The sequence below is a fragment of the Pseudorasbora parva genome, chromosome 7 (assembly GCF_024679245.1).
Source record: "Pseudorasbora parva isolate DD20220531a chromosome 7, ASM2467924v1, whole genome shotgun sequence".
Lineage (NCBI taxonomy): Eukaryota > Metazoa > Chordata > Actinopteri > Cypriniformes > Gobionidae > Pseudorasbora > Pseudorasbora parva.
Genome location: NC_090178.1, coordinates 30877663 through 30904481, shown reverse-complemented (window position 1 = coordinate 30904481; position 26819 = coordinate 30877663). Strand labels below are relative to the sequence as shown.

Here is a 26819-nt window from a genome sequence, read left to right as displayed (position 1 = left end):
CATTGTCATACGCTGTAGATTTGAGGAAGGGAATCTTCTAGAGGAATCATATCTTCTTTCCCATCTCCATGAGTTTCTGTTTTGTCTGCATTTCTTTATTGTGCTACATCTTGTCCACTCCATGTGTTTATCTCATGTCTGGCAAATAGAGGCCTCAACCCACATGGATGTTACTACAGAGTCGCTGTCGATCCGGATTGCGTTTGTTCGACTTTAAGCATCCATCCATCTTCATCTATCCTCCAACTCAAATGCAGCTGCATCTCATTCCATTGTGTGTTTACTTCCAGTTATTCATGAGACAGACAGTTCCTCTGTTCATCTGGCCTGATAATCTATGGAAAACAGGGGGTTGGGTCTGTGCCCGTACTCGTCTGTCATTCTTTATATGGATGGCGCGACCTACATGTCATTCCCGCAGCCACCTCTGCTCTATGGGTCAGGGAAGTCTGGACGCTATCTGACCCTTTCTTCAGAACAGGGCTCTCTTCGCCCCCTCAGTCTGTCCAGTTTCTCCCTCCCCTGAGTCTCCTGGCAGTTAGTAGTAGGTCACAGGAAGTTAGCTGAATCTTTACTGTCTTTTGGAGCTCAAGGCCACACATGGCTCTGCTCCCTCAAGACTTTAGCAGCTTAAACCACCTGACCTAAATATAAGAGCAGATGTAACATACAGCATCAGGCTACTGATGTAAACAGAGGTGCTGTGAAACTTTCACCTTCACAAGTGTATATAAATTTGGCTGGTTGCATTGTGCTCTATCAAAATGCTCTCATATACTGTATATGGAGTTTCAAATGAAAGCTTGGGAGAAGCTTGTTTATCTAATCATCAATCATAGCACAAGGCTGTTTATCCTACTCTTGTGACAATTCATCTAGCATCACTCCCTCACTTCAACTCATCCTTTATTGTATTGCTATTATATAACTTAGTAACCGGGATGGTTGCACTCAATAAATAAAGAGTGTTCACATGCGATAAACAAACCCTGGTGTTCATTTGAGTAAGCTTGGTGCACACCAAACAAGCTGAAAAGATAAGTCTTAGTCCGCTTTTAAATGAACTTTGGTGCGGTTTGACTAATAATTGCAACATGGACCAAAGACATTTAAACGAAACAAAAACATGACGTGATGTCACAAAATGTGACTCTAAAAAGGACGAATGCTCATACCTGTTTTTTCTCGTCATAGTCGCGATGTTGGTCATAACAGTTAAGTACAGGTTGCAGAACTGCGTCTTCTTGCAGCAGTTTGTGCGGCGGTGGAATTCCTTGCGCTGTTTTGGCGCTAGATAGCTGTTTCGTGCTAACAAGAACGCTAGTGGCTGCGGTCTTTAGCATCCTTGTTAGTTTGCTTGCCTCCCGTGCCAGAGATCCTGGTCTGAATCCTGCTCAGAGAAGGTAGAGTAGGACTGGTTACATTTGGTGCCGTGACCCATATGAGAGTGAGGTTCGGGAGTTGAGTGTAATGGACGTAGGCCAGTTAGAGCTATGTGTGTAAACCTCTCTCCCCTGATCTCAGGAGGAGCGGTAGCGACGGACGTTAGATACTGCAGTCTTTAACGTTCTTTTTATTGCGCCTGCCTCTTGTGCCGGAGACCCCGTTTTGAATCCTGCTCGGAGAGGGTTGAGTAGGACTGGTTACATTTGGTGCCGTGACCCAGATAAGAGTGGGGTTTGGGGGGTTAGTGTAATGGACGTACCCAGTAAGAAATATGTTTGTTAATCACACTCCCCTGATCTCGATGAGCACTAGCAACTGACATTAGATGCTACGGTCTTTAGCGTCCCTGTTAGTGCGCCCGCCTCCTGCGCCGGAGACCCCAGTTTGAATCCTGCTTGTAGCAGGTAGAGTAGGACTGGTTATATTTGGTGCCGTGACCCAGATGAAAGTGATGTTTGGGGGTTGAGTATAATGGACGTTGGCCAGTAAGAGCTGTGCGTGTAAACCTCACTCCCCTGATCTCAAGAGGAGCGCTAACGACTGACGTTAGATCCTGTGGTCTTTAGCGAACTTGTTAGTGGGCCCACCTCCCGCACCGGATATTGTTCAGCTATTTAAATACATTTTTTTTAATGATTCATTAAACGATTCAGTATAGTTTTTAATATGAATTTACAGGATTTTTTTAGGCATTGAGAAAAAAGTTAATTGCTATAATGCCAAAGACATATTAAAAGTTGTACCGTAGTTCCAACATATTCCTGTTAACTTTGCATATATATTCAAGGTTTGCATTATGATCATTTGTGTGTTGTGTTTGTTCCTTAGGAGAGGAAAGAAGCAAAGTATTGTCCTAAGAACACAGCTGTCTGTCAGAGTCCATGCCTGCATAGGTGAGTAACAAGATGCTGTTTCCCTTTAAATAAACTGAATGTCGAGAAAAAAAAAAAACATTTTATACTCCATCTTCACCCATTTAAACGTCTGGCTCAGTCAGCAGGTTCGAGCTGCATCAGATTGTTCAGGAATTATGTTCTCATTTGTTGCTTGTTGAATGACAGATGTGTAAATGATACGTACTGAGGCCCTTACTTGATTTTTACTGTGTGGTAAAGATTTCCTGTTGCTCATATGCCCTCACGTTTACGATTTAGTTTAAACATGTTCCATGTTTGATTTCTCAATCAATATAAAACAGCTAACGCAGCAACTTTATATGAATGCCAGGGTAGTGCTTTAGACACACACACACACACACACACACACACACACACACACACACACACACACACACACACACACACACACACACACACACACACACACACACACACACACACACACACACACACACACACACCACACCTTGTGTAAAGAATATTGTAGGTTATAAATTTTTTAATTGAATTCCATTTTGGCTGAAGAGGGTACGTTTACATGACAAAGGTGTACTTAAAACGGAACAGTTCTTGTCAAAATGTCAAAATGATCCCCATTCACACAGATCTTAGTAAATTACTAAAAATGTGTTTGGTGGTCACTTTGTAAATAAACACTACGCACATATATACTGAACACATAATACACATAATAGCATTTTTGTTTTGACGATAACTGTATTGTTTTCAGAAATGTGCACTTTAAAAAGTAGATTTTCAGGCATTCTCGTGTAAATTCACTGCCAAAACGTATAACAAGTTCTTAGTTTTTAGTTGAAAACTGTCTTGTAAATGGCCCCTTAATTTATAGTTTGTGTGATCAGTTTCAAAAACCTTTTTCATGTTAACAATGTTGCATAGTTACTGTATATTTCTTCACAATCTCATGTCCCTAAACCCTGTTGACAGATTCAGGCTTCATTACCTCCATAAGCCTTATCCCAGATTAACATCTGTGTCGCTGTGTGGAAGCGAGATGGCTATGGCTATCTCTGTATCACGAAGGATTAAGTGTCACAGACGGCACCCTCAAAACCCATTAAGCAAATCGTGTAGTATCTCGGGAAGTGTAGTAACTCCCTTCAGGGGTTTATATTTACACATGGCACATGTAACAATTTAATATGTAATTAATATGTAATTAATGTAATTAATCCGTTTTTTTCTATAATGATTCATTCAATTACTCAGCATATTTTTAAAGATGAATTTGCAGGATTTTTTGTATCCCTACAAAGTCTCGCCCTCATTTTTTCATGATTGCGAAAAGCCACTTCACTTGAATAATATACACAATATATCACAACAGAGAAGAAAAGACTATTGCAACTTCTGTTTCATGTCGACTTTAAGAGTTTCAAAATAATAAATTGTGTATAATTTTATTTGTGTAATTGTGTAAAATATATTTAAAAATAATATTTAACAACATTTATGTGTATATGAAGTGCATGCTAATTTTAAATTGCTTAAATTGATTCTGTCAAATTGATTAATCGCAATTAATGACATCGAACATAAAGTTATATACTGTATATATACACACACACGCACGCACATATATTATATATTTACAAACTTTTATGTTAGATGACGCCACTATAAAAAAGAATAAAAGGAAATCATAAATTTTATGAATAGCCAAATAGTGGTCTTGACTATGTAGTTTTGTTTGAGATACTTTATATCAAGTGTACAATATATCTATGAACACACCTGTGTTTTAAGCTTTTAAAATCATCATATTTTACATTCCATCCTCTACAATTGTGGTCGGCAGCTTTATAGGTCAGTCAGGTTGCGTTTTCTTCTTTAAATAGGCGATTTTTGGCTATAATAATTTGCAATAGTGTGGTGCAAGGAGGATGTCAAAACCCCGCCCCTGGTTCCATTACATTTTCAGTTTATGAGTAAAATAAAGCTTGTTGTAAATATAACTTGACGATACTTTGACGCGATTTTAGCTAAACATACCTTTTAAAAAAGTAACTAGATAAGTCATTTGTAGAACAAAACGTCAAGTTATGCGTACCACAAGTGTAATTTTACTCATAAACTGAAAATGCCCCATTGGAAAATCTTGAGGTGAACCAAAGGGCGGGGTTTTGACATTATCCCCGCACCACACTATTGCAAATTATTATAGCCAAGAATCACCTATTTAAACAAGAAAAAGCAACCTGACTGACCTGTAAAGCTGCCGACCACAGGTGTAGAGGATGACGACAGCATTATAAACCAGTGGTGAATTATTCTTCCGGGTTCTGCCGTCATCCCTGCACCACTGTGTGTGGACCAGACTTCGTGCCGACAGTCAAATGTCTAAGTGATTCACTGCCGTTGTCTACTGGAACTGGTAGTCAGTGTTTAAGACAAGTGTGTGTCTGTAGCGAGCAGTATAAAGTTAGTGGCGTGCTGCACTTCAGCCAAGAACACGTGGCTCATACGGTTTTCCCTCTCCAGACTGCAGAGGAAAATATAACCGTCAGCCTGCAAAAGCCATTAAGCTCAGAACTGTCAGATTTTAATTTGTACGTTTCGCAAAAGTGTTATTTAAGGGTACCAGGGACAAAAAAAAAAAACTGCCCAAAGAAAGAAGTGCAGTTATCTCTCGCAGTCAACTCAAGCGTTGAGACTATTTACTGATCCTGCGTGCCTGACGCATTGCGGAACCATTTGGAAACTCCAAAGCTCTTCTGCTAGGGGTATTTCGGTCCAAAAATAAAGTTGCTGAAACTCCTGGCAAGGTCTGGGAATCTGTTGAGAGAGATTTTACGAAGCAGACCTGCTCAGACACCTGCCCATGAGTAGTTTTCCCTTTCGCTGGAAGCCTTTCTCGCAGTTTGCGAACCGTGAAAGAGGGCAGCAGCTTAGCACAAGTGCCTCTTGTAGCAAACCCTTCCGAGAAGCTTCACCTATCAGCAGCTCTGAACGCTTGCTTCAAAACACCCCACTGATTTATGCCTCGATAACATACTTTGAGCGGCTGCGTTGTTTGTGTCTGTGGAATCAATGTTCCGTATCTACGATTTAAACCCGTATGGAAAGAGCAGCTTGATAAGAGAACCACTATGCTCTGCAGATGTTGCCATGCCTCTCTACAGCTTGTTGAATGTTTTCCTGCCATTCTATCCTCCGTCCCGGGACCTGTCCTAAACCACGCTGCATTCCTCGTAGCGATGATGGGATCGCTTTTCTGACCAGCTGTGTGGCTTGTGTGATTGAAGGCCTATTTGGGTCAAAGGGGGGACCTGTGTGTGGGAGTTAAGGGTTGGGTGAGACTCTCTCACTCTCTAAGCGGATGACCCAAGATGACAGATGCTTGTCTTTAGGCTTAAAAAGTACCTCAGTTTTTGGTTTAATGACAGAGAGGGAAAAGACATTGATGATTTAGAGATGGTATTCACCCAAAAATTCTATCATTAACTATAAGACCCGTAAGACCTCTCGTTCATCTTCAGAACACAAATGAAGATATTTGTGTTGAAATCCGATGGCTCAGAAAGGCCATCATTGACACCAATTATCATTTCCTCTCTCAAGACCCATAAAAGGCACTAAAGACGACGTTACAAAGCTCATCTCACTAAAGTGGCTCTACAATCATTTTATGAAGTGAGGAGAATTGTTTTTGTGCGCAAAAAAACAAAATAACGAATTGTATAGTGATGGGCCGATTTCAAAACAAAGATTTGAAATGGTTATGAATCATTGATTCATGTATTGATTCATGATTCGGATCGGCAAACTCCCAAACTGCTGAAATCACGTGACTTTGGCGATCCGAATCCTGAATCAATACACTGATTTATAACCGTTCGAATCTTTGTTTGAAATCGGCTCATCACTATATGTCGTTATTTCGTTGTTGTTTTTTTATCAAAAAAACTATTCTTGTCGTTTAATAAAATTATTGTAGAGCCACTGTAGTGAGATGGACTTTGTAACAACGTCTTTAGTGCCTTTATGGGTCTTGAGAGAGGAATGGCATTGGTGTCAATGAAGGCCTGTCTGAGCCATCGGATTTCAACAAAAATATCTTCATTTGTGTTCTGAAGATGAACGAAGGTCTTACGGGTGTCGAACGACATTAGGGTAAGTAATTAATGACAGAATTTTCATTTTTGTGTGAACTAACCCTTTAAGTTTGGCTTAAGTATTTTAATATTGTCATTTTCTTTTTATTTTTAGATTATGTTTTAGTATTGTTATGCTTTTTTCGAATTTATTATTATTGTTTAGATATCTCTATTTAACTGCAGTTACACATTTAGAGTTAAAATTGCAGTTTGTGGTCTATTATGTATAATTTGAGCTGAGGTAATAATAATGAGTTATCATATTTTATCATATGTATGTTGATCCTGATATAATCCCAATTTTCCACCAATATTTTAGAAACAGGGCCTTTCAACCACACGCACAGGATTTTTTTAGCTTAGTCTAAAAGAAAAGCTAATCTAAAACAGTTGTTTTCCGGGATGCGTACAGAACCCGTAGTGTCGCTGCCCAACATTTTATTTGTAACGGTAATTTCTTGTACAGAGATGCATTTACCATCAACATTACCAATGTGTAATATGTTCAGTGACGTCTGGCTGTGCTTTTGAGCGTGCATTCGGGGGCCTTTATCTCTAGTTTAATGAAAGGAATGAATACAAAACCACTATGCTGCTGCTATTCATAGCAGGACTCTACACACCGCTCTGCTATAAATCACCTAACCCGAGTGAGCTGTCAACAGACCTGATGACACAACGCCATGAGAACTATTTTCCTGCACTTGTCTAGGCTCATTAGCGAAAGCTGTTGCACTTGTGCATTTAAGCCTGATTTATATTTTCCATGTCTATGCCGACCACTTCATTAAATGACAGGAGTGGTTGGATACTGCTGGGCCCAGTATGGTTTCTATGACCTCCATGTTTTGACTGTCCATCATTATTATTATGGGACGTTACATGCGTCAACTGTGTAAGCATGAGTCTATCGGCTTCTAGACAAGGGGTTTTTAAACTTTTTTATGTCAAGGACCCCAACATATGATGAGTATCACTTATCAGGGACTTAAAATTTAAAGGCATATGCTTTAATCTATAAAGAAAAAGTAATACTGTGTGATAAAACGTTTATATTATTAAGACAACAAAATTCAAAAATTCAAAGTTCACATTTTTATCAAGCAAAATGTTTAATTATTATCTATCTGGGAAAATATTTACTTTCTTCAGTTGAAAGTGTATGTAAGATTAATAAATTAATGAAATGGCAATATTATAAAATTTTGACGTATACATTATATGATCACGCTATTATTCACGCAAAAGCTTTTAAACCATTCAAGCGCCACAAGACAAAAGAGAACGCACCCTGACACGCATCGGCAGATCTTAAAGTAACAGCAGCCTAATATAAATCAGTTGCTGGTCATTAATGTTAATCAAAGAACAAAGGTGGCAGAGAAAATTGTAGCTTCAATAAGGATTAATATTTCATTTATTATTCATGCTAGTGTTGCACGATATACCGGTACTAGAAAAGTATTGCGATACCCTGCTATTAAAAACGGTACGATATGGAATTGTATTAGTACCGGTACTTTAAGGAGGACTGCGCTAATATGAGCTGTATTTCTTAATTTGCATCGATGTGTGACAGCAGGTGACGTGTGTACAGAGCTCAACTTCCTCCGTTGACTAAACATTGGAAGTAGAAGAGTTAAATATATACGCGCAACGCATGACAGGGAAAGCAAAAGAAATATGCGCAGCTTTCAGACAACATGCGATCGCCATTCAGTTCTTTAGCAGATTATTGTTTGTGTTTGAATGGTCAAACATATGTAAAAATGCACGGTCTGGCAAGTATTGAGGTAAACACAGTCGGATATGTCTTTAGTGAGCGTGTACAGCTGAGGTAATCAGATCCATGCAGGTCTTATGCCAGACCTAATATTCTGTGTGATTAATGTTAAACAAACAATGAAAAATAGAAAACCACCTCATGCTTGGCTAAATAACTCAAATATATTTATTAAGAATCAGTGTATAGTTAAATTATAGATTGAAGACTAAGCAGTTTTTTATTTGATTATTTAATTTCTTTCTTGACTTGCTACTGTTAAATAGACCTAATGAAGCTGAAAAATAAAGCACTGTTTTTGTCATATTGCTTGTAATTTGCAATTATTGGCTTATTTCTTAAAAACAAAGAAACGTTAATTTTAAAAAATCTATATAATTCTAAAATTACATTTAAAAAATATGAAATCACTTGTATCATGAAATAAGATTTTGGTCATCCCAACCTGTTCAGAAGTGAAAGGTTAGTGAATGATAACATGATTGATAATGTGATCTCTGTGAGGATGTCACACTGGCAGTTATTACAGCAATAAGAGGAGGGAATGGGCAAAAACCAGGGCAGGAACATGCTGGCCAAGTGATTTTTTTGAAGAAAATAAAAATAAAACAATGAAGTTATGTTATCATATTATTCATATTATCCGTTTTTTTAAGGATTTTTTTTTTAACCGTGGTATCGATTTAGTATCGGTATCGAGGTATTTTAGTCTGGTATCGTATCGAAATAATAATTTTTGTATTGTGATAACACTAATCCATTCAGTTAAGACTGTAAACTGTTTGATAACTTTACTCAAAAAACCTGTTAGTCATTCCTACCATATGACATTTATAATAATGGGCTTATGTGAAGCTTGTTTTAAGTTCACTTAAATTAAAATGTGTCTTTTTAAAAAAAAAAAGCTATAGATTCTATAATTAATAATAATAATAATAATAATAATAATAATAATAATTTTCGAGGTTTTAGTGGCAGTATTAGTATCAGTGATATTGGCCTTCATAAAAAAAGATGCCATTACAACAAATATTTAAAAAAATACTGTCTTTGAGTTGTTTCTATATTAATTTGGAGCGCAACTTGTGAAGTTATTGCAATATAATAATATTAAAAACACCAATTTTTAAAATCATGATTAATTACAGAAGAAAATGTGGGATGTGACATTTAAAAAAAAAAATGTAACCGATTGGCAGCACTAATATAAACACTTTGACAATTAAAACTACACTATGTAACTTTCCGTCCGCTAGAGGGTGCCTATTCAAAACAAAGGCGTAGTTTGATGACGCCAAGTTTGAGCTCAGATTCTTGGGACATGTGGTCTTCACCTCACAGCCGGTGGAAAAGAATCGGGCTAGGACTCGCAATCATGTTCATGAATGCGGTTATTAACGTACTGGAGTATGAAGCAGAGCAGGACCGAGTGTCGTGGAGCTGAGCAAGGTCGCTGGAGCGATTGTTACGCAAACATACGGCTCCATTTTTTTATGCCAGTGATATGATTTTGTAATTTCTAAATTGTATAAATTGCATAACGTCAAATTCAATATTTAACAAATTCAATTCAAATTCAACGTCAAAATAAATAAGTTAATAAAAAAGGAGTAATAGCTATTGTCATAACTATTGGTAGGAAGTATAGAACGTCTGCAGGCAGTACTGTAAGTGCATTGCGTAATGTTTTCATTATGAGGCAAGGTGGATTTATGAGGTTTGATTGACTTTTTCCAAATACTTTTCATTTATTAGATATTTACAAAACCTACATACAGGCGGAAAGGGTGACCAATAGAAGATTTTTTGAAAAACACTATGGAGATATAAGGTTTCTGCCTCACAGCAGCGATATCTAAAATGCTCCTAATTGACATAGAAAAGAGGTGTGTGTTGTATTGTAACAAATTACAATTTCTTTTTTTAAATGTGACAAAATGTTATTTTAGCACATTTAGCATCAATTTAAATGGCACTTTAGGTGGTTGATGCTGAAATACTGCAACGAAAAGTGGCTAAATGTTTAGTGAGCAATTTCTATTTCTCTCTTTGCAACAGATGAAAACGTTTGTCTACCTTTTCTTCCAATTGCAACCATACGATCATCTAAATTTAAACAGGATTTCCTGAATGCGGTGACTTTAAGGTCCAAGTGTTAAACATCAGAAGAAGCTGCTTATAAATAATCTGTTTATTCATAAACATGAATGATGAGTCTTTTAGGCCCATATATGTAATGCCTGTCATTTAGCGCATTTGCGGAGAACCTCAGCGGTCAGTGGCAGTGAGATTTAGCGGTGTGGTAATGTACACAACATAGCTCATGGTTGCTGCAGCAGTCGTGAAAAGCACCAATCACCATCAGATGGCTAATTTTCAGAGCCCAGATACCCCCGCGCTGCCTCCGAGTAAACCATGGCTTTCCGACAGGGCATAATCCAGATGCCTTAATCATAGTCATTTACTATCACCAACATTTGGCTGTGGAGGAGATGCTCGTTGGGCTGATGGAAAGCCTGAGATCTGGTGCTCTTGGTTTTTTTTTCAGCCGGATGAGCTAATGGTTTCTTAGGGTTTGCAGGGTCGGTGTAGATCTTGACGCTGATTTGCTATAATCAACGTGTCTGGAAGTCATGGCTGTATAATGTGAAAACAAGGCCAGACCCCTGATTAAACTTAACGATGCCAACGTGTGGTCCCAATAAAACTGGCCTCCGTTTATTACCATTAGCCCTCACTACAAATAAAGGCATAATGAATTTTCAAACATGTGAAATAAATCTGAAGTAATGGTCTCGCACAGGGTTCTGGAGGCATTAGTAAAAAGCAGAACCCTAAACAGCCCTGATTGTGAGGTGACTTAAGCGGCAAACTTTCACTAACAAACTCGCCCCAATGCCCACCCTAGAGTAATATTTAAAAGCACATTGCGGTTTTGCACAGATTGTAGACATATAAGCTAATGGAGGTTGGAGTTGTTTACTTAGTTTTGTGAGCTTTCAGAGTAAATCACTAAATTAGGTCTGGGTTTCGAATAAGGAATTAATATGGTAGCTTAAGTTGATGCCTTATTAGCCACAGAATGTGTCATGTCCTGTATGATACAGCACGTGTGCTCATTGTGCTGTTTTGTGAGTTTTTCAATGGCCGACATCAATATCTAAAAAAGTGGTCAGCCTAGATTTTCTGTGATTTTTCAGTGATCTGGCAGCAACAGCACATTTTTCGTCTTGGGAAAAGCTTCATGTTAAAGCTGCATTTCCCCGTCCGCTAGAGGGTGCCTATTCAAAAACAAAGGCGTATTTTGATGACGGCAAGTTTGAGCTCAGAATCTTCACCTCACAGCCGGTGGAAAATAGGATTTGGGCAGGAATCATGTTCATAGATGTGATTATTAACGTTACTGTAGTATGAAGCAGAGCAGGACCGAGTGATGTGGAGCTGAGCAAGGCCGCTGGAGCGATTTTTGCACAAACACACGCCTCGTGAGTAATGGGACTTTTATTATGACAGGACACAGTCCAGGACACATTTCCGCTTTTCCGGTCATAAGTATGAGGTAATGCTGCTCCGTTTATCATATTAGATACATTTAAGTGTTTAAAATTATGTTAGGACGTTACTCTGTGCATTCGCTCAGCGGCTGCTGTGACACTTGTTGCACACTGCTAAGAGTAAAATAAAGTGTTTCTTCCAAATAAAACCGAGGGTAACACAGATATTGCGCAATTGACAAGAGACTCTCTCAGATGTCCCGGCGTCTTGTTTAAATTTAGCCTGGATGCCAGCCAAACTTAAAAAGTTCAGCCGAACAAAAGTTTTGCATGATTCCTTTGAATCACATTATTAAACAACAGAACACAGACAGCATGTGCAAACAACAACGACAATGCTATAAATAGCCAGAAATCATTTCGAGTGAATTCTTCCCACTGTTTATAATGAAACATTGAAATTGATTTTATCAGTGCTTACGTACTGCTCACAGTTACAGTTCTTGCACCAGATGAGCTCACTTACACCGCCCACTGTTTGTGCATGTCCCCATATGACCATCACTCTGTGCTCTCTGCGAACGTCTGCTTGTTACTCTCACTGAGGTCAGATAGGACAGGCTGAGGTTCAAGAAATGAGCTTTTGGAGATTTTTGTCTGTTCAGCAAGCTATTATGGAAACAGCAGCTTTCACTTGACCCTGGGTATTCTGCAGTTAGCTTTGAGCTGCGATTTATGATCCTTTAAATTTGACATGACGAATTTGTCGCCTATTTTTTGATGCTTTGAAAGCTTGAAAGACACCGTGTGTGAGGAGACTCTCTAAGTTGTACATTTTCAATAATTCCTAGTGCCTTTCCAAGAAGTAAACAATGTTAGAGCAGGAAAAAGCGGGAAAACCATCTAAACTGAGTTCACCGCCAGTCATTGCGGTAACTGCTTTTTAATTACGCTGCACTGGTCTGTGTACTTTTCCTTTGCTATTTTAATTTTCAATTTATTTTATTCCAGGATTGTCATAAAACCATGGCTGAGTCTTGAGTCTGTGTTTGAGGTAGATTGAAAATGTGAAAGAACATGTAGAATGTGTCTTCAAGTGTACACTTTCCAGAATTTAGGCCGTATTAGTCTTAGCACTCAAGCAAGTCGAATTCCTCGACCTCGAATGTTTTTTCTTGTATTGAAAAAACATTATTCCACATCTTTTCAAATGTCCTCCTCAAAACCATGTGCAAATATAAAGCTATGAAATTGAAGATAACTGTCCGCAGTTTCAAATCAGCAGGAAACAGTAGTCACCATGGACAGATGTCTACTGCAGACATTATAAATTCAGTGCTAATGTTTCCACCAGCCAGATGTTCAGCGTGTACTCCGAAGAGATAATGAAATACATTCATGTCCAATCTTTCCCTATCATAGTCGTATCACATTCTTGGCATTGTCAAACACGCACAAGGAATAGACGCTTTAAGTAAAGAGGGAATACAGAAGCCCCTTAAAGGTGATGCCTTTTCTGCCTCTGCTGGATTACTACGTTCTGACAGCCTCAGGCTACTATTTTCTCTCATGTCACAAAAAGTATTCACATCCAGAGAGCTGAAGTCCTACAGCTGATGAAGTCAACTCTGACCCAACTCTGAACTCTCACCAGGAACATGAATGAATCGCTTCAGCACACACGTGTCTTTAAAGAACGCATTATCCAAGACTTATTGTTTATTGCTAACTGCTATCTGATAAACATCTTCAAAAGAGCGGATTTTAAATTATGAACCATCTGCTGAATATCATTCTTGCATCTGACAGGGAACTTTTTAGAGACGTATTGCAAATGAGAAAATGCTAAAAAAAATGACATCTTCCAGATGTAAACACGTCGAAGAAACATCTGGGTGCAGTGCATGTGCGATTAGGGTTGATAACATATATTTTTCACTTGGATGGATACGTTTATGTGTGCGAGGAAAAAAACTGAATGTACAGGGTGAATTCAGTTATCAGTCAATGTCATTGTTTTCAGCAAAAACACGCGGACTCTCTGTGCAGAAGTTAAAGGCTTAGCTTAGTATGTGCCTTTTTCACAAACACTATTTGCTTTTAATAATCCATGTTAGTCAAAATTTTGCTATGGTGTCAGTCATTGAAATTTTCCACAATCAGACTACAGTGTAATCATTTTCAATAATATAAGAATAATATAATAATTTTGATTGGCCCGGGGGGCATAAGCAATGTTGAGGAAAGTTATTTTTAAAAGTAATGCATTGCAATACTTCCTAAAAAAGTAACTAATTACATTACTTTTTATTTAGTGTACTTCATATTTTATTTTAGTTATCTTTTTTGTAAAGTAATGGTTTACTTTTCCTCTTAAGCAGTGTTTACCACAGTAAAAGCCAATTCAAACTATGAACAATAAATATTTTCGTGTCCACACCTGCGAACGATATTATTCGTTATGATTCGATATTATTCGTACTGTGTATTCTAAGGCTATTCTATACTGTCCACCAAAGCGTTTTTTTCATGCGGCTGGCTGACGTATTCAATTGTTTTCAATTGGAGCTTCGTGTTTTTAGAACGCCATGAGCGTTACGAGGCGCTGAGCAAGTATTTTTACTGGTCGCCTAGACTTGAAGAATGTCCAACTTTCAATCACAGTGGAGGAAGGGCGGGACAAAGGGTGCAAAAGAAGGGTACAAAGGGGACAAAAACAAACTAATGGTAAAACTTCCGCGGTTTGATATTCTGTATCATAACAAGCAAAGAGTCTTAACTGAAGAAAAAGCACACTGCGCTCCCAAAACGCTCTCTGAAAACTGCGTTTTTAGCAGAGCGCCTAGCGTTTTCCGCTGCCTAAAAACACTTTGGTAGACACGCGGCCTAAGCGCAAGCTGCAGTTTTGTCGTCTGCCACTTTAAATGCTTGAGCTCTTTTAAAGCAGTCTGGATTTTAAATGGCTGTCAGTTGATTGGCTATTGTTTATTAGCTGGAAAAAAGTCACTCTGAAAGTGATTCCAGTGATATTGTTCCTCTCTGCTGTTATTGTAATAGTTGTGGCGTCTGCTATTTTTTTTTGTTTAGAATGATTTTTAAACCGTAATCGTTATCGCTTTGGTGTGAACAGCCTTTAATGCGATCAGCAACATAGCCTATGTTACATATTCTTTTAGAAACACATTTTATTGTATTTTTATATTCCGACCACTGTCATTTCCTTGTTGCCCTGTAGGCTTTGTGAAAGATATCTTAAAATTGCAGGTTATATTACCTAGTGTAAAACTATTTTTATTTGTTTTTTAGCTTTTTGTCTGTTCACATGACTGCATTATGTTGAATAGAGAAACTTTTAATGCAGTTGTTTAAGCAAATTAATTCAACTGAAAAGTATCATGCATCAAAACAAAATGAATTATGTCTTATTTTGGTTGTTACATCAAAAAAGTAATCTGATTGCATAATGCATGTTACTTGTAATGTCGTACCTCCAACGCTGGCCAGAAATTTACAGAAACTGGCAGCTTCATTCTACTTTCTCAACACTTTTTGGCACATAAATTAATTTTCGACAATTAAAATGAACGAAAATCATAAATTATTTCATTTTTTCAAAGATCAGATACAAAAAGAGATTTTTTTTTTACTCTACTTTTAGCACATTACTATTTTTCTCATATTCATAATAATATTTTTCACAGTATAAATTGGTAAAGACATTAAAAATATATATCATATCAATATATAATCAGCAAAACTGCTGATTTAAGGGATTCACTCCAGCATTTAAACTTGGATGTGTCTTACAAAATTAAGCGGTGTGTATTTGTCCTATACCTGATTTGCATAATTCCTTTATTGAATCGGTTGCTAAAGCAACGCAGACTGAATGCAAATAAACAATGCTACAAGCTAGTGCGATTCATTCTTTTTAGTCTGTGTGTGTGTGTGTGTGTGTGTGTGTGTGTGTGTGTGTGTGTGTGTGTGTGTGTTTATGTATCTGTATGTATGTTTATTATTACTCTTACATTGTCCTTCTGTAAGTGACTTGAAAGTGAATGTCTTTAAAAATTTGGCTCTTGAGTTGATGGCCACAGTCTTCTAGTCTGAACATGTGTAACAATGGATGGATTATGTCCTTTCAGAGAGCGCAGACTGGGAAGCAGAGACTTACAAACAGTTAAATGATGACAGACACATGACATGGTGTACAGCCTACACACACACACACACACACACACACACACACACACACACACACACACACACACACACACACACACACACACACACACACACACACGCACACACATAAAACACATTTGTCCAGACACATTCACAGCATCTCCACCAGACCATCTGGTTTCCATTGTAACCCCCTCTGCGTCCCTCACTGCTTAAAGAGGAAAAGATTAAAACTGTCTACATGTTCATCCGCGGAGGTATTTTTATCTGAGCGTTCACCAGTAACCTGACTCTGTTTGTCTCACTGGTCTCCTTCCTATCTCACGTTTTCTCTCTCGTCATTCGCTCACACAAGTTCTCACACTGTTCTCTCTCTCTCTCTCTCTCTCTCTCTCTCTCTCTCTCTCTCTCTCTCTCTCTCTCTCTCTCTCTCTCTCTCTCTCTCTCTCTCTCTCTCTCTCTCTCTCTCTCTCTCTCTCTCTCTCTCTCTCTCTCTCAGTTTCTGAAACCCAGTATCCTCTAATTAGACCTCTTAGCCTTCTTAACGCTAATTGCATTTCTGCAATTCTGCAACCCTGACCTAAAAAGACAATGGCAAGAAAAATAGAGCTAGAAGTTCAAGCCTAATTTCCAACCCCAAGAAGGAAGCAGGGTATTACAGGCTCTAGAATAGGCCAAAAGTGCCTGTTTCCCAGTATTCACTTTATGGATGTCCAATTAGATCCGCATAATGAAAGTCTCACAGTGCCTGAATTTTGTCTAAATGAATGAATGTCATTAGGGATTCATTCAACTAAAGAACTTCTTCTTTTTTTATGTTTACATTTTTAAATTTAAATTCATCTGAAAAATAAATAAATAAAAAATACATACACATTGCACACACACACACACAAGGAAAAATCTTTAAAGACATTATTTTAAGAGCCAAATCTTTAAAGACATTCACGTTCAAGACAAATAATTATATATTAATTGTATAATATCATATTTAATTTTTTTATATAAAAATCGCACCAATTTCAAATATAGTGTATATAGGTTATTTTTAAAATGTAATATTATTTAAAATTATATATATATATATATATATATATATATATATATATATATATATATATATATATATATATATATATATATATATATATATATATATATATATATATAAATTGAATATTAAAATACAGAGATAAATTGAAATTTATCTCTGTGATGCAAAGCTGAAATTTCAGATTCATTACTCCATTCTTCAGTGTCACATAAGCCTTTAAAAATATTCTGCTGATTTTGGTGCTTAAGAAACATTTCTTCTTATTATCCAACGTGATCTCATGAGAATACGTGAATATTTCTACGTGAAGTGTAGTTCTACCACATTTACACATTAAAATGTAAATTATTTACATACGAAGAACTTTACCGATGTAAAAATTTGTAAGTATTCCTAGTTATGAATATTAAAATCGTGCCATTTATGTTTTACCTCTATTGTATTAAATTGACATATACATTTTTCAGTCGCATTTATTAAATGCAGTTTGCTCATCTACTTAATAAAAAATAACATTTCGCTCTGTTTGGGGCTTCTGCTGCAAGCTCATTTCAGAGGATTACATACTGTTAAACAAGATATAACTACACTTTAAGACTTTAAAATTTATGTGAAGTTTGTTTGCCATGAGACACAAAAAGCCGACTGATAGAACCATAACATACACCAAAACACAAAACAAATTCACAAAAGACTAATCCAAATCTTTAGAATTCATAAGTTTATGAGGAACAGATCCAAATTCAGCCCTTTATCCCCAGTCATCTTCATCTCCATTCTCAGCCAAGTATAGGTCTTTTGCTAGCCTAGAAATCTAGACGCACCCTAGCGGCAGCTATATGCCGCGAGTATCATCTAGCAACTCTCAATACACGTCTGAGCTGTAAAAAACAAGCTCTGGTCGGGCCAATCACATCGTCTATAGAGTCGGTGGGCGGGGCTCAACATAATGACGTCCGAGTTGCGCTTGCGTGTTAATAATAACCACAGAAGCTGGCGAACGGCGGTCTTTCGAATCAGCTTTGACCGCCACTCTGGAAGACTTGGAGTTAAGCTTTTCTCTGTTAAAAGAAAAAAGAACGGCACTGAAGTCATTCTTAAGAAGGGAAGATGTGTTCTGAGTTTTGCAGACCAGATACAGCAAAAGTTTAATCTGTCAACTAGCTCTGCTTCACCTTCGTTGCTCTGGTTGGTTGTAGTGCTATCCAGTCGCATGCAGAGGGAGTTTGAAAGACAACCGTTTATCCCGCCCCTCGGATTGAGTCCTGTCTATGGTGAGTTTCCAGACAAAACATCTTGATGTGGATCTGGCTTGTCAGGCTAGGTCTTTGCAGGATAGTAATAGGAGTTGCTAGATCAGTGGGGGAGTCAATTTCTTTTACTGTTACCTGATTTGCCCTTGTCACAGTGTGGGTAGGGTTTAGGGGTGCGGTCGGGTGAAGGGAATCATTTTCATTGTGTGATTTACAAACACCCATCCGTTAGAAAACACACACAAATTTAGAAATGCCCACTTTTGTTTCCGCAGAGGCCCCATACTCTTCTCAGCAGTGACAGTAAACATTGTTATTATGAATCTACATTAAAAAATTGCCCCTCAATAATAATTACGGCATGTTTTACGGTAGTGATATCAAACGCTCATTGGCTTTCGCCCTGCTTCGTCACAGATTTTGACATGCCGTGTTTGATTCAATATACATTTGAAATAAGGAAATGCACACCTTCACAAAGTTTACTAACTTAATTTCTGATTTGTACCTAATACAAAACTATTATATACGGCCAGAGAGGACTGCGACTGCAACACATCGTCATTTGAATGACTTTTGGTACCGCTTTTGACATTTTCGACAACTTTTAAACTTGTCGGTCTGTAATGTTTTTTTTTCTGTAACTGTACATAGTTTTAAAAAATGGTTATGGGTAGGTTTAGGGGTAGGAGTAGGATTAGCGTCTCAAAATATATTTGTAATGCTATATTGCTTCTAAAATTGTAATTTTCCTATACATCTCTATCCATTACATTTTATTATTTTTAAGAGGTCTTTCATTTATATATAAAATGGTAAATTATAACGTTACGGATATCCCTTTCTTCGCGATTCCATTTTTCAAACTTTAGTTAGTGTGTAATGTTGCTGTTAGAGCATAAATAATACCTGTAAAATTATAAAGCTCACAGTTCAATGCCAAGCGAGATATTTTATTTAACAGAAGTTCCCTTTCAAAGTCTACAGCAAACGGCCGGTTTGGACTATACACCCCTGCACTTCCTTTAGGAATGACGTCACTAGAACTGTTTGTTGACTAACCCTCCGCCCACAAGAACACGCAAAATAGGGGGTGTGGTCTTGTTGCTCTCCCACGTGGAGAAGAGCGCGCATTCAGCGCTTGCATCTCCCCGTTATGGTAAGAGGCGGGACTTTTCCCGGCAAAGTGCGCTAAGCTGCTGTCCAATCACAACACGGGAAGCGCTGGCCCAATCAGAACTCGTTATGTGTTTCTGAAGGAGGGACTTCATAGAACAAGGAAATCATCAGGCCGTTTTTAGGACAGAGGAAACAGCGGTGTACAGATAAGTAAAAACTGTGTTTTTTCACATGCGATACATGAACTCATGTTATATTGCACACTGTAAACATAATCAAAGCTTCGAAAACACGCGAAGAATGGGACCTTTAACAATTAGACCCGGCTGTGTTATCAATATTAAGGATGAATGGATGTATAGAATGTATAGAAAGTATGAATGTATAAAATTTCTACTTGAAAAATAAATAATTTATAACAGAATAAATACTCTCACTTTTGATCCAAGTAATGCTTCATTGCTTAATAAAAGTATTAAATGTCTAGAATGACTCGAGGGTGAGTACAAATGATACCAACATTTTAATTTCTTTTATTAGGATATTTCCCATTGGCTCTAAAGACATTGAATGTTTTGATGATGCAGCAGATTGTATTTGTTGATTTTAAATTCCTCTGCTGTTCCAGTGAATGACAAATGAACAGCAATTACAGCAATTCCTATCTGGGCTTTCACAGGTGTAGGCATTGTCGTTGGCGGTTCACCAAGGTAAAATCACCCACTGCTGCAGTATTAGCCTAATTATCCTGACATTTGAAATAGAATTTTCCACGATTACCCCCCCCCCCCCCCCCAAAAAAAAAAAACTTGGATTACTCAAGACGTTGTTCAAAGTTCCTCAGCCTGCTGAATTAACTTCAACTTATGTTTCTGCAGCAATTTATTCCCCCTCTGATGTTTCAAGCCTCTTACGGGAAGTCAAATCTTCCTTTACATTAATTATGTCGAAATTACTCTTTAGAAATTACTTAGACAGCACAATGGGTTTCTTTAGGCGATTTGATTTGATTTGATTTTCCACTTCTGTTGATTTCCTGTTGCTTCATTGTCAAGCTAAACAAATACTCAGCCCAAGGGACTTGGCGTAAAGATTGTCCTGTGCTTTAGTTGCTAGGCATTGCCTCAATTTAACTCAAACGCCTGGCACGCGACTATAGACACTATAGACCTGCGACACCATTACCATAGACACCATTTTTATGCGACAAAACAACAAGTATAAAACTTTGGTCTGATAATTGTTTGAACAACTCTTGAATAACTTAAAAGGATATTTCACCCAAAAATAAAAATTAGACCATGATTTACTCACCTTCAATTCATCCTAGGTGTATATGACATTTTTCTTTCAGACGAATACAATCGGAGTTATATTAAAAATGAATGAATCCTGGCTTTTCCAAGCTTTATAATGGCAGTGAATGGCTGTTTCTGTGTAGAAGTCCATGAAAATGCATCTATCCATCATAAAAGTGCTCCACAGGGCTCCGGGGGGGGGTTATTAAAGGCCTTCTGAATCATAGCGATGCGTTTGTGTAAGAAAAATATCCATCTATTCGTATGCGAGTTCACAAGAGACTGGCGTTCCAGCGTATGATAGGATGCAGGTGTAGCATAAGTGGTGACGAACGCGGAAGCGCAGAGGATGGAGCAAAACAAAACTCGATTCTTGCAAGAACTAGCATATTCTTACGTGAGCGTGCTACGTCATACGCTAGAACCCTAAACTCGTGAACGCGCATACGACATTTAGCGTAAGTTAGAGATTAGTGTTTAGTAAGTGCATCATTTCGCATCAGAAGGCCTTTATCAACCCCCCGGAGCCGTGTGGATTACTTTTATGATGGATAGATGCACTTTTATAGACTTAAAAACAGAAACTGCCATTATAAAATTCGGAAAAGCCAGGACATTTTTTTTTTATATAACTCTGATTGTATTCGTCTGAAAGAAGAATGCCATACACCTATAGGTGTATGACATTCTTCTTTCAGACGACTACAATAGGTACCTAGAGCCCTGTTTCCACCAAAATTACCCGGAACAATTTGTACCAGGAACTTTTTTAGGCAAATTAGTCCGGTGATGTAGGACTGCGCGTGACTGCTCCTCCAAGTCAGTGAAGGACAGTAATCATTTTTGTGTGTACCGATTGAAAGATTTAGTGGACTGTTTACATGAGACGTTATCTAAACCGATCTGGTGTTTACATGTAATGACTTTCAATCGCAATCATTTTGTCACATGCAGTCTGTCTGCCGCATCAAAAATGTCAACGCTGTTTTCTCCAGCAGCTGGAATGTGTTAACTGTAGCCATAGCAACTCTTAACGGCCACCAGGACTAATACAGTATTATAAGTTATTTATTTGTTGTAAAGTGTAATAATCATCTCAGAAAAAAAAAATTCTTCTTCTCAAAAACAGAGTGAAGATTTGAGTAATGGGAAAAAGCAGTTTGTTTTGTACAGTCCTGTTCTTGTTATCAAGACGTGACCTGGAATAACTGACACAAAGCAGGCAGTGGCGTTAGGCGATGCGTTACACTGTAGCCATTACTCTCCCATCGGGTGTCCATTTATCAGAATTTGTTTTGTTGAAGGGCAAGTTGCTGTTTTTAGGCTTAATGTAATGGGCCCGACTGAGGGTTTGAGATTATACTTAGAGCTGAAGTGCGTCAGTCACCTCAAATACTTGTTCTATCTTTGCTACAGTTTAAATATAAACAGAAAAAATATTTTGGTAAGGCTATTTTATGACAAAACAGAAAAATCAATGAAATGACACTTTTATTGTGCTTATCTATTAATATATATTCAAAAATACATAAAACATGCATTGCATTCTTCTGTGGTGAGGATTTTTTAATTTCTGAATAAAAATGAATTTAGATATTTTTGGGTGCATGAATTAATGTTGTTATCGCTAACTAAAACTATTAAAATTGTGTTTGGTAATTAAAAAGGAATTAAGCTAACTAAAAGTAAGGTGATACTGAAATGACTAAAACTAAAACTTAAATAAAAATGAATTAAAACCAAAGATAAATATTACAAATCAAATAGTGACAAGCGCATAGCAAAATTATTAAAACTTTAAAATGACAACTAAAAATATAAAATGCTGATTAAAATTATGAATAAATGCAATAATACTATATAAATAATAATAAAATAACTAACAGAAATTCACAAATGTCAGGGTGTTACAACTATTCTGATATCATATTATGAAGAAAAAAATTATCTTGAAATTCTTGGGGAAAAAACCTTATTAATTAGGCATAATCTTTAATAATCTTTCATAATGCGTCACTGGTTATATTTAAAATAAATTTGCATTAGATACAAATTTATAAAAACGTTTTATGACAAGACAAGGGTAGTTTAGGTTGTAAAATGTCATGTGGTGTGACCCCCCAAAAACATAATGATATTTATGAATTAAAAAACAATATTATTGAAACCTTGAATAATATATATATATATATATATATATATATATATATATATATATATATATATATATATATATATATATATATATATATATATATATTATTCAAGGTTTCAATAATAGATTTTTTTAAAATTTTGAATTCATAAATATCATTATGTTTATACACACACACATATATATATATATTATATATATATATATATTTTTTTATTATTATTATTTTTATTAAAAACAATAATTAAGGTGTGTACAATCATATATGATGCATTTTATTTGTTGGTTACACCTCATGACATTTTATTTAGAGGATTAGATTCAAGGTTTTTCTTGAAAATGGTAAATGTTTTCATTTTTTATTATACAGTATGAAATCAACATATAAGAACTTAGCTCATGTTTTAAAAAAAAGGTTTAAAATAAGTTACATTTTATAAAAAGATGTTTTGTATTTCTTTATCATGAATCAGCACGCCCTACTGTGACCAAACAAAGGTGTCTTGTGTCATGTTCTCATGGCAGGATCAGTAACCTATTGAAGCTGACACACACGATCTCTCTATCTGCTTTTACTCTTCTGTTTTTGAGTGTCCACATAAAGGCCTTGCCTGTGTACCAGGACCCCTCCCACCCCTCCTTTTGAACATTTCCTTGGTGTCGCCCAAGTGGCAGAAAATTGAGGAAGCTTTGTTAGCCATCACTAGTGAGAAGAAAAGGATGGTGGGTGTAGAAAAGCCCAAGCCCTGTGAGAATGACGGATAAGAGACACATTTAATCTGCCGGGTCATTGTTCAGGAATCACTTCATTATTCCCCGCTCGGCTCCATGAGCAGTGAAGGTGTCATGAGAGTCCATCACTTCACTTTGTACCACGGCACTTGAAGAAGCAAAGAGCCTGTTTCCATTTCATTGGGAAGACGGTCCGAATCCGATGTTTTGTTGTCACTAGTTTACATTTTAAAGGATAAGTTCACTCGAAATCATCATTCACTCACTCTCATCTCATTCCAAACCGGTATCATTTACTTTCTTTTTTGGAACATTGCATTTACAATGAATGGAGACGGAGGCGTTCAACTTCACAAAGGAAGTTAAAGTAATATTAACCCTTAAGTGCATACCTCGGGTCTTTATCATCCTGGGACGACATTCTCTAACTTCACCGCCAATATGCTTTATTTTATTTGTATGTACATTTTATTACAATTGGTTTATACTTATAAAGAGATCCATTCGTGTTAGATATACAGATCTAGGTCGCTAAAGTGACACCCAAATATGTAATAATAATTGGTAAAACATTTATGCATTTAAGTTTTAAAGTGATTTGTGCAGAATGTTCCTAACCATATGATCACTTTCTGTGATGAACAGAATGAAGTCATTATTCATTAAAAAAAAAATTGCCCTATCCACACTTAGACCACTTGGCAAGTTCAGAAGAGAAGCAGCGCTGATTGATTCATACACTGATAGTTCCTTTGAAACATATATTGGTTATGTTTATGTCAATCTTTCATTTTTTAACCAGATTTTTACATTTGAAAAACTAGTCGATACTGGATAATCTTTGGGATTTGGATATACTGTATAAAACGGACCCGTTAAATATTTAATTGTTAATTTCCTCAATTCTTTACCTTTAGATTACTTTGTTGTCATCTGAAGCTCAATTTAAATCTTTAAATCTAATAATTTAACACTGGTAATTGTAATCTTCAACAATTCTCATAAATGAATGTCTAGGTTCTATGTACAATAATTGAGTGATTCCTAAAGTCACTAATAGCATTTAAAACAATTGATTTATATTGCTTTCTTAATTCAATTCTATACTATCTGACATTTATTGGTTGTCAGGCAAAACATGAAAATAATTATCAGCCAGAATTTGTATATAGTACATCCCTAATTGACCTGCTTCACCAAACCTGTCTGAATGATTCTTTCATGAATAAAACTATTCTGGTTTTCCAATTCAGTCACCGAGGTGAAAGGGGACCTATTATGTCTTGATTTGGATTTTGGTGAATAGGCATGCTTGAATCTTCAAAAAAACACATAATTTTTTCACATATTTTAGATTATTGCAGCACCTCTTTTCCTAATTTGTCTGAAACGCTCTGGGCTGCGTTTCTCAAAAGCATCGTAAGGCTAAGTTGATCGTAGAGACCATTGGTGGTAATTATTCTACGATCAACTTAAGCTTACGATGCTTTTGGGAAACTCAGCTCTGTTTAGTTACAAAAAGCGCCGTGTGCTCTGATTGGTCGGCTGGACCAGTGGGTTGTGATTGGTCAACTGCTTCGAGCGTGTTTCAAAAACGCCACAACCCTTTTTATTTAACCTGCAAGTTTCAACTCCCTACTAACGCAACTCGGCCAGGCCACGCCCCTTTTTTGCGTATTATGGGCTGGAATTATGTGTGGAATGAAAAGATTATCAATGAAAGATTATCAGTGAATCTCAATGTAAATTATTTACAAAACATTATCATATGGCTTCCGAAGTCCTGAAATATAGTGCACAAGACTACTTTTGTTATATTTTACAGTGCTTTGCCCTTTTACAGGACCCTTTCGCCCTTTTGTGGTTCATAGAAGAGACATAGTCAAATAGCAGAATTTACAGTTTTGGGTGAACTAATCTAAAGACAAATAGAAAGTGCAATTTGTATTTGACTTTGACAGAAAAGGTTTTAAAAGAGCATGTTTGCGCACAATGAAAAATGATTGAACTGTCAGCATGAGTTGGAGATGAAACAGACGGCTGAGGCAAACCACTTCTCATCAGTTAACCAATGTAGCAAGTGTTTTTTCGCTGTGGCTGCAGATCTCTTGTTGTTTTATATTGTGGTTGCGGTATAAGAGGATAGATTAAGGACATAAAATGTCTTCCAAGTCGAGTTATGATATGCTTTTTATTCAGTGTAGCCTTTATTCTTTGTTTGTAAAAGTAAACAATGGTAAGAAAGAGCAGAATCGCTGTTTACCAAAATTGCCCATCATTTGAAACTTTTCCGCACTAGAGTTTGGTACCGAGAGGCATATCCACAAGATGTTCTTTTTTAAACAACAATTCTAGAATACTGACATCCGCATCATGTATTTATGGATTTGTGGCTTTTAGAGTATCAAAGCAGAACAACTAACAGCCCAGTCACACAAACATTGTCACTCAGTAGACATTACAGCAAAGATATATTGTCAAACATCAAAAGCAATTGAGCTTCACAGCCACTGAACAGATGTTCCATCGTTCCATTATAGGCAAGGCAAGGCAAGGCAAGTTTATTTGTATAGCACATTTCATACCCAATGGCAATTCAAAGTGCTTTACATAGAAATTAATTAAAATAGTGCTAACAAATGCATGAGAAAAAAAAGAATACCATATGGACGAATAAAGAATTAAAAACAAGCATAGTTAAAACAGTCGTAAAGATATAGTAATTAAAATAATAATAATAATAATAAAAAAAAAAAAAAAAAAAAAGATAAAATAAAATAAAGTGGTCAGATCCACAATAATGATCTGATATAAAAATAAACATTCTTCAGTTTACAGCCTACATACATGTACCATCTTAATTAGAACACCTCTCATTCATTTCTTTCTCAAACACGTTCATAACATCCATTTTAATCACTATTCCCTGATTTTTACTCAGGAACCTTCTTGTTAAACCCATACTCACTCATCATACCCTCCACAGATTTACACATACTCAAACCTTATTGTCAAACTTACTATTTCCATCAAACCCAGTTTTCACTCGTCATATTCAACTCAAAAGAACATATAAAATAAACAATAACCAGAGATTATACTGAGCTTTGAGAAATCCCAGCGATGTGTTTGTATCAAGACGTCTTAAGTGAATGGTTCACGCAAAATATGAAAAAAATAAAATAATGATTTACTTATGTTGTTTCAAACCTGTGTACTGGTATTTTTTTTCTTATGGGACACTAAACAAAGTTACCAAAGTGCATAAGTCCTTCTTCTGCAC

General features: G+C 36.7%; 1 protein-coding gene across 3 annotated transcripts in view; it reads left to right on the top strand.

The window, feature by feature from the left end:
- Window positions 1-26819, top strand: part of fhod3b (formin homology 2 domain containing 3b) — a 276415-nt gene that overhangs the window by 39064 nt on the left and 210532 nt on the right. For all 3 annotated transcript variants that reach the window (XM_067449046.1, XM_067449048.1, XM_067449047.1), the window contains exon 3: window positions 2275-2339. In XM_067449046.1, the coding sequence (XP_067305147.1) occupies window positions 2275-2339 (65 nt within the window). The remainder of the gene's footprint in view (window positions 1-2274; window positions 2340-26819) is intronic.